The sequence below is a fragment of the Poromitra crassiceps genome, assembly GCF_964638095.1.
Source record: "Poromitra crassiceps genome assembly, chromosome: 7".
Classification (NCBI taxonomy): Eukaryota; Metazoa; Chordata; class Actinopteri; order Beryciformes; family Melamphaidae; genus Poromitra; species Poromitra crassiceps.
The window spans coordinates 42,548,149-42,562,144 of NC_139628.1; the positions used below are offsets into that span (position 1 = coordinate 42,548,149).

At 47.8% G+C, this 13,996-nt stretch overlaps 1 protein-coding gene across 3 annotated transcripts in view; it reads right to left on the reverse strand.

Annotated features, from left to right (window-relative positions):
• Window positions 1-411: 411 nt before the first annotated feature.
• Window positions 412-13,996, reverse strand: part of nlgn2a (neuroligin 2a) — a gene marked incomplete at its 3' end in the record, with an annotated part of 189,880 nt that continues 176,295 nt past the window's right edge. For all 3 annotated transcript variants that reach the window (XM_083639659.1, XM_083639660.1, XM_083639661.1), the window contains 4 exons: window positions 8,001-8,266; window positions 6,141-6,294; window positions 1,535-1,901; window positions 412-1,246 (listed from right to left, as the gene is read on the reverse strand). In XM_083639659.1, coding sequence (XP_083495785.1) covers window positions 412-1,246; window positions 1,535-1,901; window positions 6,141-6,294; window positions 8,001-8,266 — 1,622 coding nt within the window. The remainder of the gene's footprint in view (window positions 1,247-1,534; window positions 1,902-6,140; window positions 6,295-8,000; window positions 8,267-13,996) is intronic.

Genomic DNA, 13,996 nt, shown 5'->3' on the forward strand with positions numbered 1-13,996 from the left:
TGTAACAAAGAGAAGGCTATTAAGCACATAAAACAGCAGGGAGGTAACACAGATGACACCAACGTAAAGAGGGAAAAACGTTGAGAAGGGCAAAAGACATTCGTCCCACGGACAGATTTCAGGGGGCTTTAGTCTGATTGAGGGAACAGTAGACCTCCTTTGAAAACTGCCTTTGAAAATATCTAAATCGCCCCCGAAACTGCCATCCGCTGCCTTGCAGTTCAGTTGCATGTCCACACACCACCAGTGGAGGGAGCTACTCAGTTTGACAGCTGATGACGGCGGAGGTCGAGTTTGTTTTTGGAGAAACGAGAGAGTAAGAGAACGGATCCAGAGGCCTCCTCATCCAGATCGGCGGCAGAGCCAGTCCTCCGGGGGCCCCTAGGTGGCGCTGTGCGGGGCCAGCCCCTACTATACCCTGGTGGTGGAGTGGGGGTGGGGCAGGGTGTTGTTGTGGCCGGTGGAGGGGTAGGTGTTGAAGGCGTGCAGGGGCTGCATGCCGGTGATGGTGCTGGGGATCATGGTGATGGTGTTGGGGGTCATGAGCGGCACGTCGTCGGGCGCGCGGCGCAGGGCCAGCGTGTAGTCGGGCGGGCAGGCGGGCCGCAGGATGTCGTGCGGCCGGAGGGGCTCCATGTCGTGGTGTGCGTCGTGCTCCGAGTGCTTCATCTGCAGGGACATGATCTCCTCCTCCTGGCTGTGGGCCAGGTCGTTGGCGGCGCCCCCCCGCTGAGGGGACAGCCGGTGGCGTCGCATCTCGTGCCGCTTGTCCCGCTTGTAGTAGAGCGCGGCGAAGGCCAGGATGTTGAGGAAGAGGAGCGAGGCGCCCACGGCCACCGTCACGCTCAGCTCGGTGGAGTAGTCTCGCGTGTCCCCGGGGAAGAGGTCCTGGTGCGGACGCTCCGAGCCCTCGGGCTCCAGGTCGGACGGGAAGGTGGGGTAGGGGTGGGGGGTGGTGCGGCCGGGCGGCCTGGGCCACGCTCTGGGCGTGATGGCGCCCGAGCCTGGCGGCAAGCGGGTGGTGCTGGGGCTGAGGAGGTCCTCGTGGAGGCTGTGGAGGTGGGGCACTAGCTCCAGCCAGAAGGCCACCTTGTTGGCCCTGTAGTTGTCTCTGACGCGGGGCTTCAGGCCGATGTGGAGGTACTGCTTGTCTTTGGAGTTGAACTTGGTCCAGATGACCTCCTCGAAGCGGTTGGGCTTGGTGTGGATGAACTTGGTGTCCTGAGGGACTGGCAGGTTTGGGTCCCTGGTGGAGAACAGAGGACATCTCAGTTACAGGATTTCAAGTACAGTCCAAATCCTGTTTTCCCTCCCTTTTCCCATGGACTCGTGACACTGAGAAGATCATTTGAGGGCTCCCAAAGTTGACTGTGCAATATTTAGGCACAACTCCCAACTTTTGCCCCCAATATTATCTGGGTAATTTTGCACATTGCTGCCATATGGAAATTATATGCAAATATGGAAGTGACCTCTCTCAATATCTACATCCTACATACATCCTACATAGTAGCCCCAGCAAGGCTCCACCTACCCGGTCTTGGCAAAGTTGGTCCAGTAGGTCATGACCACGGCGCTCAGCATCACGTCGTTCTTGGAGAAGTTGCAGGGGAACAGGTCCGTGGCGCCGATCATGGGCACGCCGAACACGTAGGGGATCTCGTCCCCGTGCGCGGCGTCGGCCCACTCGGGCCGCGTCTCCGTCTGGCAGTGGTGGTAGAAGGTGTAGAAGTAGACCGGGGACTGGAACTCGGCATGGAGCTTGGCGGTGGCCACGGCCGGCGCCACCCACTGGTGGTCTGTGAACAGAGCGAGCAGGGTCTTCCTCCGCATGTCGCCGTTGTCCCTGTCTGCCCAGTCTGTGTACATGAACTTAATGGTCTCCCTCAGGATGTCTTTACCTGGACGATGGAGAGAGAGAGAGAGCAGAGGGCAGAGGGAGAGAGAGAGAGAGAGAGAGAGAGAGGAAGGGCAGAGGGAGAGAGAGAGAGAGAGAGAGAGAGGAAGGGCAGAAGGAGAGAGAGGAAGAGCAGAGGGGGAGAGAGAGGAAGAGCAGAGGGAGAGAGAGAGAGAGAGAGAGAGAGAGGAAGGGCAGAGGGAGAGAGAGAGAGAGAGAGAGAGAGGAAGGGCAGAAGGAGAGAGAGAGAGAGAGAGGAAGGGCAGAAGAAGAGAGAGGAAGAGCAGAGGGGGAGAGAGAGGAAGAGCAGAGGGAGAGAGAGAGAGAGAGAGAGAGAGAGAGGGAGAGAGAGGAAGGGCAGAAGGAGAGAGAGGAAGAGCAGAGGGGGAGAGAGAGGAAGAGCAGAGGGCAGATCGAGAGAGAGAGAGAGGAAGAGCACAGGGAGAGAGAGGGGGGGGGGCAGGGAGGAATAAACAGGATAGGGAGAGGAGAGGGGTGGGTGAGAAATAATAAACGTTATTTATATCGCAATTCTCCAAGACAGGGCATACAAAGTGCTTTACAGGGTAGAAACAAACATGCGGTGTTGATCATAAACAACACTAATAACAAATCGCACAATAATAAACAGTGTGTGTAAGATGAGCAATAAAACAACAAATACAGTAATAAAACATAACAATAAAAATAAACTAAACAATACAATAGGTAAGAAGGGATCACTGGAAAGCTAGCCTATAAAAGTGTGTTTTAAGAAGGGACTTAAAAGAAAGAATAGACTTATCCTCTGGAAAGTTGTTCCAAAGTCTGGGCGCCCTGATGACGCTCTGTCACCTTTGTTTTTTAGTCTGGATTTTGGCACCTCCAGGACGAGGAGAGCAGCATCTGAACAGCTCAGGGCATGAGTTAAATGGTCAGAAATATAGCCTAGGGCCAGGCCATTCCGCTCTTATCAAAGTGATAAGTAACAATTTGACATCAACTCTAAAACTAACAGGCAGCCAGTGCAAAGATCTAAGGATAGGTGTAATGGGCTGTCATTTCCTGGTGCTTGTTAAAATCCTGGCAGCTGCATTTTGGATGAGTTGTAGACGAGAGACTTTGTGCTACAGATGGAGAAAAGGGAGTGGCAGTGATCTAGACACGATGAAATCAAAGCACCAACAACTGTTTCGAGATTTTTGTTGGACAGAAATGGCTGAAGTTTAGCAAGTTTGTGTCAGTTGAAAAAAGCTGCATTGACAGATTTGAAAGATGAAAGATGGGCGGAGGAGAAAGGGAAGCAGAGGAAGGTGGAGATGGAAGAGGTGGTGGTGGTGGTGGGGGGGTTTCATGGAGGAAGGGTGTGAAATTGCGTCAGGTTAGTGAGAAGAGGAGAGAAGTTATGACAGGGGGAGAACATTGTGATAGATGAGAGTGAGAGTTGTCAGGAGGGTCGAGGGAGGGAGAAGTACATGTTGATGAGTTGATGTGGGATGACAGGAATGGAGAGAAATGAAAGAAGGTGTGTTTGTGTTTGTGTGTGAGATAGACAGATAGTGGGAGAGAGACAGACAGACAGACTCAGAGACCGACAGACTGAGAGACAGACTGAGAGACAGACAGACAGACTGAGAGACAGACAGACAGACAGACAGACAGACAGACAGACAAACAGACTGAGAGACAGACAGACAGACAGACAGACAGACTGATAGACAGACTGAGAGACAGACAAACAGACTGAGAGACAGACAGACAGACAGACAGACAGACAAACAGACTGAGAGACAGACAGACAGACAGACAGACTGAGAGACAGACAAACAGACTGAGAGACAGACAGACAAACAGACTGAGAGACAGACAGACAGACAGACAGACTGAGAGACAGACAAACAGACTGAGAGACAGACAGACAGACTGAGAGAGAGACAGACTCAGAGACAGACAGACAGACTGAGAGACAGACAGACAGACAGACAGACTGACAGACAGACAGACAGACAGACAGACAGACAGACAGACAGACAGAGAGACAAACAGACTGAGAGACAGACAGAGAGACTGAGAGACAGACAGACTGAGAGACAGACAGACAGACAGACTCAGAGACTGACAGACAGACAGACAGACAGACAGACAGACAGACAGACTCAGAGACTGACAGGCAGACAGACAGACAGACAGACAGACAGACTGAGAGACAGACAGACTGAGAGACAGACAGACTGAGAGACAGGCAGACAGACAGACAGACAGACAGACAGACTGAGAGACAGACAGACTCAGAGACTGACAGACAGACTGACAGGCAGACAGACAGACAGACAGACAGACAGACTGAGAGACAGACAGACAGACATACTCAGAGACTGACTGACAGACAGACAGACTGAGAGAGAGACAGACAGACAGACAGACAGACAGACTGACAGACAGACAGACAGACTCAGAGACAGACAGAAAGGGCAGGGGAGAGACTCTGGCTCTCAGCGACAGGATGATTGACAGGCACTTGAGCGCGAGCGTGACTGCATTATCCAAATGTGTCTGTGTTTTGGCTGTGCTGTGCTGCTGAGAGGGCTTTGTATTGTGTGTGTGTGTGTGTGTGTGTGTGTGTGTGTGTGTGTGTGTGTGCGCGCGTGCGTGCGTGTGTGTGTGCGCGCGTGCGTGCGTGCTGCTGAGCGGCCGTTGTCTGCCAGCAACAACAGCACTGTGATGGAGAGCTGCCCGCCTGGGGGCACGAGGAGAGACAGCATGACTGCCCACCGTGCCTCAAAGGCCAAAACACAGACCCACCGCCGCGTCGAATCATCCAGACGATAGGCAATCTCCTCACTATGCCTGTCCTGCTTCATCCACTTCACTGGGCTCGTCTTTTATCTCTGCTTTCATCCTTCTCCCACACAATGTTTTAATGCTTTGTGTGGTGTTGTGTTGTATGTGTGTGTGTATCTGTGTGTGTGTGTGTGTGTGTGTGTGTGTGTGTGTGTGTGTGTGTGTGTGTGTGTGTGTGTGTGTTTTGAGCCACTACACACACGCTGGGGAAGGACTTTGTTTATGGAAGATGTAATGTAGAAAGCATAGAGATGATGCTGCACATGAATATAAAACATGGCATTCTTGTTTTACTTTGTTTTACATTGTCACAACGCAAAGGAAGTACGGCTCAAGTATCCCGACACCTAAATCAATTAAGAACAGATGTATTTACCTACACCTAAATCAATTAAGAACAGATTTATTTACCTACACCTAAATCAATGATTTATTTACCTACACCTAAATCAATTAAGAACAGATTTATTTACCTACACCTAAATCAATTAAGAACAGATTTATTTACCTACACCTAAATCAATTAAGAACAGATTTATTTACCTACACCTAAATCAATTAAGAACAGATGTATTTACCTACACCTAAATCAATTAAGAACAGATGTATTTACCTACACCTAAATCAATTAAGAACAGATTTATTTACCTACACCTAAATCAATTAAGAACAGATTTATTTACCTACACCTAAATCAATTAAGAACAGATTTATTTACCTACCTAAATCAATTAACAGATTTATTTACCTACACCTAAATCAATTAAGAACAGATTTATTTACCTACACCTAAATCAATTAAGAACAGATTTATTTACCTACACCTAAATCAATTAAGAACAGATTTATTTACCTATACCTAAATCAATTAAGAACAGATGTATTTACCTACACCTAAATCAATTAAGAACAGATTTATTTACCTACACCTAAGTCAATTAAGAACAGATTTATTTACCTACACCTAAATCAATTAAGAACAGATTTATTTACCTACACCTAAATCAATTAAGAACAGATTTATTTTGGGCTCTTTCAAAGTGGAAGACGTTGCTTCTCGATATCTGTTCAGCAAGTAGTAAATTGTCTTTTCAAAAAACAAAACAGCGCTTTTAATGCAAAAAGGAGATGTAACGTGTGTCTCAACAACACTGTCAGCTCAGGTTTCACTGTGCTTATTTACTGAAGCATCCTCATTAATGGATTGTGCTGCTGTCTAAGTTTTGTCATAACTGTACATTTCCAGACTATTTTTCCACTTTTTCCACTTTGATTATTATTCTCGTCTGTCTCCTAATAAACACTAAGGAAAGAAAAACTCCACAAAGCACCGTCCTGTGTGAAGAGGGGAGAGGACATATGGTGGAAGGCAGTGATGGAGGCGAGCCCTGGAAGGAGGAGCATGTTGTGAGTGACTCCTCACCCTCGGGGTATCCGTAGAGGTTGTCCACGAAGTTGGAGATGGTGTAGTCGAACGCGGCGGCGGTGATGCCGTCGTTGTCCTCGCTGTCGTCCACAAACTTCAGCCCTTCCCCCTGGTTCACCCCTATCAGGATGTCATAGTTGAGGAACTCCCCCTGGTGGCGCAGGGACGGAAGAACACATTGAGTACAGAAATGGTTCCAATTTCTGGGCAAAGGCACAAATCCAGAAGCGCTGTAGTTTAAAACCATGCTTCAAAAATTGCGGTTCACCATTTTGTCTTTTGCTTTCCGCTGTGAGATTAGGGTTATAGGAGTAAGTTTATAATATTTGTACTCATCTCTTTAAGTGATATTCATGCCAAGAAAACAAAACTGCAGAGTATAAAAGGATAAAGAATGGTATAATTTACTACTGTTAGGATATAGCAGGACCACCACTCAAGAATAACATTTTAGTGCTGAACAGATTTGTTCTTGAAACAGGTTTGCTGCGGCAACATAAGGTAGTTAATACATCAAATCGTAGTTGTACAAACAGTATTGCTGCAGGCTATGGCTGGTTTGTCTTCAGGCCCTGTGCGCAGCAGGCTCGTAGGCTTTTTCTACAGCGGCAATTAACTCAATGTTCTCCACATGCACAGCAAGGGCTCAATTAAAGACTTCAGGTTGAATGACCCAGACACTTTGTGATGCTCAACTCCGATTACGTCTTGGCTATGAATGGATTTAGCCCATCTAATGGGGACATAGCAGCCTAATAAAGTCGCACAAACTATCTTGTTCCTCATATATTCATTTACACTTACGGTACTTAACCTGGAAAGGATTTTCACCCGTAAAGGATTGCCACTAAATAATCAATAATAATAATAATCTTATATATGCAACCAATTTTGAGAGCGCCATTGTTCATTACCATCTGAATTGCTTTGACACATGCTTATTTCCAAGTGTGGAAGTAACTAATTACATTTACTCAAGTTACTAGTATCTTTTGTGGCACTATTTTTTTTAAATCAGTAATTTTACTTTGAATTAAGTACATGTATGAGATGAGTACTGAATGAAATGTAGTTCTCCATAAGCATCAGAAACTGGCCATCGTAAAATTGACAAACTGTAAATTGACAAAATTGTGGTGAACACAGTCAGTCAGCAAAGGAGAGGAGAGTAATCTTGCTTTACATTGTCTGTGCACTTTATTTTGTCATTTCCAAATGTTCTAATAAAGGAATCAAGGTTGAACTCCTCTAGTCCTTTTGGAATTGCATGGAAAACATCTAACAATGTTCTTTTCTAAAAGAGTAGATTTTACTCCTTTTACTCCTACCTAAGTAAAATCTCAGCAAAGTAACAGTATTTATACATGAAGGGACATTCTAGTACTCTTTCCACCACTTCTTATTTCTACTGCGCTTAATGTTACATGTGAAGGGAGTTTTCACAGGAGATCAGAAAGTCGGAACTTCCAAATTGGACCAGATGAAAATCCAACCCAAAGCACACTGTCGCCCCACCTGCTGCATGAGGATCTCAAAGCACACTGTCGCCCCACCTGCTGCATGAGGATCTCAAAGCACACTGTCGCCCCACCTGCTGCATGAGGATCTCAAAGCACACTGTCGCCCCACCTGCTGCATGAGGATCTCAAAGCACACTGTCGCCCCACCTGCTGCATGAGGATCTCAAAGCACACTGTCGCCCCACCTGCTGCATGAGGATCTCAAAGCACACTGTCGCCCCACCTGCTGCATGAGGATCTCAAAGCACACTGTCGCCCCACCTGCTGCATGAGGATCTCAAAGCACACTGTCGCCCCACCTGCTGCATGAGGATCTCAAAGCACACTGTCGCCCCACCTGCTGCATGAGGATCTCGGGGTCGTCGGGCACCACGTCTCCGTCCACCACGGGGCCAAAGGCGATGTGGTAGCGGGCCGGCTGGATGTCCTGGTCCACCAGCTCCCGGAAGTTCTTGCGCCTCAGGCAGTCGACCAGGTCGGCCGTCTCTGTGTAGGTGCAGCCCACCTTCCTGGCCAGGGTCTGGGTGTACTTGAGGGGCTGGTAGTTGACGGACCAGCTGGAGATGGCCGTGCCACTCTGCGCTATGGCCCTCTGGAACAGACCTGGGAGGACGGAGAGAGAAGAGGATTTTTTTCAAGTTCGCCTATGAGGGGATTCGCGACGCGTTTGCCCGGCACATCCTGAAAATGTTTGAATCCGGGTGCTCTCGCTGAACATCACACACCCATTTCTCCTGCTTTTAGTCAAGGGACTTTGCACAAGCGTTCCAGACGGAGCTGTGTGAAGTTGCCTTGTCTGAGTGCAGCTGGAGGACAGGAGAGCCTCGGCTTGATGTGTGAGTCACATATAATTCCTCCAATTTCTCCCTCGCCATTCTAATGTTTTTAATCTAGCCTCACTGGAGCCAGGCTGACTGATACAGCACGGGACTGCAGACCCAAAGCATCTCAGCTACACGGCTCGCTTTGGGGCTGCGGCTCAAAGAAGAGGCAGAACTGGGAATACGCTTGTCTGGGGCGTCAAGACAGCCATTTTCCTCATTCTTGCACTGGCTGTTTCCTATCTCTCTCTTTCTCTCTTTCTCCCTCTCTCTCTCTCTCTTTAGTTCTGCCTGTCCTGTGCTGTTTGAACCACTCAAGTGGCTCATTAAGGGGCCGCCTGCCTCCCTCGCCTCCTCCGTCGTTTCCTCTCGCACTCCTTTTTTCCTCCTCTCCCTCTCTCCGTCTCTCTCTCCCTCTCTCTCTCCCACTCCCTCTCCCTCTCTCTCTCTCCCGCTCCCTCTCTCTCCCTCTCTCTCTCCCACTCCCTCTCTCTCTCCCACTCCCTCTCTCTCTCCCGCTCCCTCTCTCTCTCCCGCTCCCTCTCTCTCCCGGAGCTGCAAGATTGGTCGGTTAATTATTAAGCAGAGGCGCAGAGCCCCCGTTTCCCGGGGAAATCAATTACAGTAGGAAGTAGCTTGGAAACAGCTAGACCTACCTAGCTGCACCCAGAGAGACAGAGGGAGAGAGAGAGAGAGAGACAGAGGGAGAGAGAGAGAGAGAGACAGAGGGAGAGAGAGAGAGAGAGAGAGAGAGACAGAGGGAGGAAGAGAGACAGAGAGATCGGGGGTGGGTGGTTTATTATTTCGTTCCAAAAGTCAGTTTCCTTGTCACTCGCTAAGTGCCTCTTGCCGTCTCCGCTCAGTGCCCTCCTCTATTTGGCTACGTCTCATTTCTGCGTTGCCATGTCAGAGCATTTCCCTCCTCCTCTGCCTTTGACCTCCCTCGACTGTGTTACACCCTCAGCGCATCATCATTTATCTTTCTTTGTCTCTCTTCCTCCAAGTATCTCCGCTGCCGTGCTCCACTTGTGTTGCTGTGTTGTTGAGATGATTGGTGTCCCTTAAGGGAGGGATGGAGGTGTGGGGGGGGGGGGGGGGGGGGGGGATGACAGACTCCTTACCTGGCGCCCCCAGGGGATGTGACTGACAGGCGGCGTCTGGAGGGCTGACGTTAGACCGGTTAGACGTTGATGAAGACGAGGACGATGATGAAGACGGGGTGATGACAAGGCGGAAAGAGAGAGAGGGGTGAGTATGGGCGGGTGGCAGCAGCATGGGGAGGGGGCTTGTCAGCGATGGGAGACAAGGAAGGGGTTAATACAGGCTTTCCCAACCGTTAGGGTCCCGCTGATGTTAAAGCGGGGCTCCCTAAAAAAAGTAACTTTGCGAGGCCAGCTGGATTCACGCGAGATCATGAGATCACAATCACATGACAAATCTATTGGTTTGAATCCAAACTACTAATCATTGTCTTATGAGGCGGCTACGGGCGAGATTTAGGTGTGACGCCGGCCTACAACAATGACAGAAACAGAGGCTAGCGCAGATGGTCCTGCCAAGTACTTTCTGAAAGTGCCTGTCCCTTTTAAATGGTTTCCCAAGCACGTTCCCAGATGCTTCTGTCAAACAAACAAACAATATATATATATATATATATATATATATATATATATATATATATATATATATATATATATATATATATATATGTGTGTGTGATCAAACTAAAATGACTGTAATCATTGCCGGCTGTCTTTTGTACACAGGACAGAGCCTGCCCTGCACAGAATTATGTTCCGTGACAACAAAGTGTGACTGTGACAAGGTTAGGTTCTGTTTCCCTCTGAGCCACAATTCTTTCTAGCAACAGCATTGGCTCGCTACAATGCTACAAAACAACCATTTTAAAATGTCATTACAAAGTGACAATAATATAATATCGATGGAGAGCTTGCACTGTCATATCACATTGAATTTCAAATATATCAGCTCATCCCTGATGGTTAGCAGTACTTGATGGTGACACTTGCTAATTATTGTGGTAACCGGTAGCTAAATAATAGTGATATTTCTCGTGGTTTTTATTCTTATGTACATGTCCTACTTTGACCTCTTCAGACAGTTGAAAAGCATCGTGGCCTGTATAAGCTATAGTACCCATGAATACATTATTTATTGTGATTATAGGCACTCTGGAGATGCCAACGGTACTCCTTAAACTATTGGCCAACCTTGAATATCATATCAGCTTGTTGTCAACACAGTTTTCACATCTTAGAAATATCTGGAACTTTCTGACCTCCAGACGGAATCACCTGCCAACAAGACAAAAAGGTTGGGAGTGCCTGGGTTAATGAGGGGGGTTAACAGGGAGTGCCTGGGTTAATGAGGGGGGTTAACAGGGAGTGCCTGGGTTAATGAGGGGGGTTAACAGGGAGTGCCTGGGTTAATGAGGGGGGTTAACAGGGAGTGCCTGGGTTAATGAGGGGGGTTAACAGGGAGTGCCTGGGTTAATGAGGGGGGTTAACAGGGAGTGCCTGGGTTAATGAGGGGGGTTAACAGACATTAAAAGTGAACAAAAAGAGGGTTAAAAAAGGTTGTGTTGAATGGACACGGTGATACAACAGCAGTGCATGTTATGCTCACTCAAGCGTAGCTGACACACATTTGTTCATCTATGCAGACGGTATGAGTCATAATTAGAGACGCGTGAGATGTCTTCTTGATGCTTCAGACTCTCTCTCTCACACGTGCACACACACACGCACACAGACACAGACACACACACACACGCGCGCGCGCGCACACAGACACACACACACACACACACACACATGCGCACACACAGACAGACACACACACACACACACATGCACACACACAGACAGACAGAGTAGTGATTGAAACAGATGTATGGGTCTGTGAACACGCTCCCTCTAATCTCTCTCTTTCTTTTCATCCACTATTTCTGCTCTAATTCGGGCCATCTTGGTGGGTCGTGTCGTGTACGTGAGAGAAGATGAGAGAGAGAGAGAGAGAGAGAGGGAGGGTGAAAGTGAAAAGGAGAGAGAGAGAGAGTGAAAGTGAAAAAGAGAGAGAGAGAGAGGGAGGGTGAAAGTGAGAAGGAGAGAGAGTGAAAGTGAAAAGGAGAGAGAGAGAGAGAGAGAGAGAGAGGGAGGGAGGGTGAAAGTGAAAAGGAGAGAGAGAGAGAGTGAAAGTGAAAAAGAGAGAGAGAGAGAGAGAGAGAGAGAGAGAGAGAGAGGGGGAGAGAGGGTGAAAGTGAAAAGGAGAGAGAGAGAGAGAACAGAGAGGTTATGGTCGTTGGAGGACAGCTTCAAGAGCGGTGTGATCAAAGGTGGCGAGTGCGTGACCGTTTGGCTGCTGGTCATCAGCCACGCTGATCTCCATGCAGATCAAAGCTGATTGGTCCAGTAGGCCTGTCTCGCTTTGGTGGTGCAATTTGAACACTTAGCCCTCGGGGGGCGTTGTCGGTGATGGGGAGCACACAAGGTCAGACTGTATATTATAATATCTACGGAGGCGAAGCGTCTCAGCTGCTGCGCGACGGAGCGCTGAAAGAGCAGAGAGCGCGCCAAAATCAGGTCATGTGGGGGTAATGTTGGAGCTACTATGGCATTTAGCTGCACGTTATTTATCTTATTTATCATCATGTCATCTCATAGACATGGATGACATGATGTCATAGCCTGGATCCAACCTGGACTCGCTCGATAAAGGACGTAGTTGACCAATATAAAAGGAAAGGCTCCTCTGTCATAGTTGGCTTTATAGATGCCTCTAAGGCCTTTGACCGAGTCAACCACCATAAGCTGTTTACGAAACTAAAGGAAAGAGGGGTACCTGGTGGCATTATACGGATTTTGTCATACTGGTATGCCAACCAGAGCATGCACGTCAAATGGGCTAGTAAGGTCTCTGCCCCCTTTGGTGTAGGCAATGGCGTTCGCCAGGGAGGGATTCTTTCTCCTGCTCTCTTCAACGTGTATATGAATGACCTGTCTGTTCTGCTTAATAGCTGTCAAACAGGCTGTATGGTTGGTAACACCCGGGTTAATCATCTCATGTATGCCGATGATTTGGTGATCATGTCTCCTAGTAGTGCTGGCTTTCAAGAACTTCTTAATGTGTGTACTGAATATAGTATTAACTATGATGTCAAATACAATGCCAAAAAGAGTGTAATCATGACCTGTAGAACAAGGAATGATAAGGATCTCTGCTTCCCTTCATTTTACTTGGCAGGACAAGAAATGTCTGTGTGTGGTAAATATAAGTACCTGGGTCACTTCATTACAGAGCAAATGAATGATGATGATGACATGCTAAGGCAGCGTCGCACATTATATGCCCAAGCCAACATGTTGAGAAAGAAATTCCTTTGTTGCTCCAATGATGTAAAGATTAATCTCTTTAGGACATATTGCACTCCCCTCTACACTGCCCCCTTGTGGGTGAGGTTCAAGAAGGCAACCATGTATAAACTGCAGGTTGCCTACAATGACTGCATGAGAATATTGCTTAGGGTACCTAGGTGGTGCAGTGCTGCTAGTGATTTGTTCTGTAGATCTCGGGTAAGCACTTTTCAGGCCCTATTAAGAAACATTATGTACAAATTTATATGTCGCTTGAATGTTTCCAAGAACTCTGTGGTGATGCTACTGGTGGACCCCAAGTCCAGTGACACACGATACCAGTCAGCCTTATGGAAACACTGGTATGCCAGCCTTTTGTAATGTGTGTTCCTTGTATGTATTGTGTGGTCTTATTGTTGTATGTGTTTTTAATGGACCCTGCGTCTACGAAATAAAGATTGATTGATTGATTGATTGATTGATAAGCACGCGGCCACTTTAAATCACTCGATTCAGGGGACATGCATAGAGGTATCACGCACTCTGGGCTGGACTGGTCTATCTCTGGGCTGGAGTGGTCCATCTGTGGACTGGACTAGTCCATCTGTGCACTGGATGCTGCCCGCCTAAGTTTCCATCTATCCACATGGGTAAAATCAATACCTTGCTACTGTGGCAAATGGTTTCAGTCTATTCTAGAAAGTACTGCACATTGACTTGGAAAATAGATGTTGATGTTTGGACAATAATGGTCTACAGGGCATTGGCACTCAAGTGTGAATGTCTCTCCCTACTGGACAATGGACGTTTCAGTTTCACCCATTTTGATTGATTTGACACCATATTGCGATGCGGTTGCACCCGTTTAACCTTTGCAAATGAGACGGATGAAGTCAGACCCATTCACAAATCACCCAGTGGATGGAATGCGCACTTAATTGCATCGCCAAGGAATGAGTGACACACTGCGTCTTTGCTGTTAATGTGTATTCAAATGAAGTTATCTACATAATATTTCTGAGCAATAACTACCACTTTCAATGCAAATAAGGCTGATGATAAGATGTGTCTGAGTCACAATGACAGCCACTAATTGTAGGAAGTGTCATCGGGACAATGGTGGTGGTGAACGCATCACC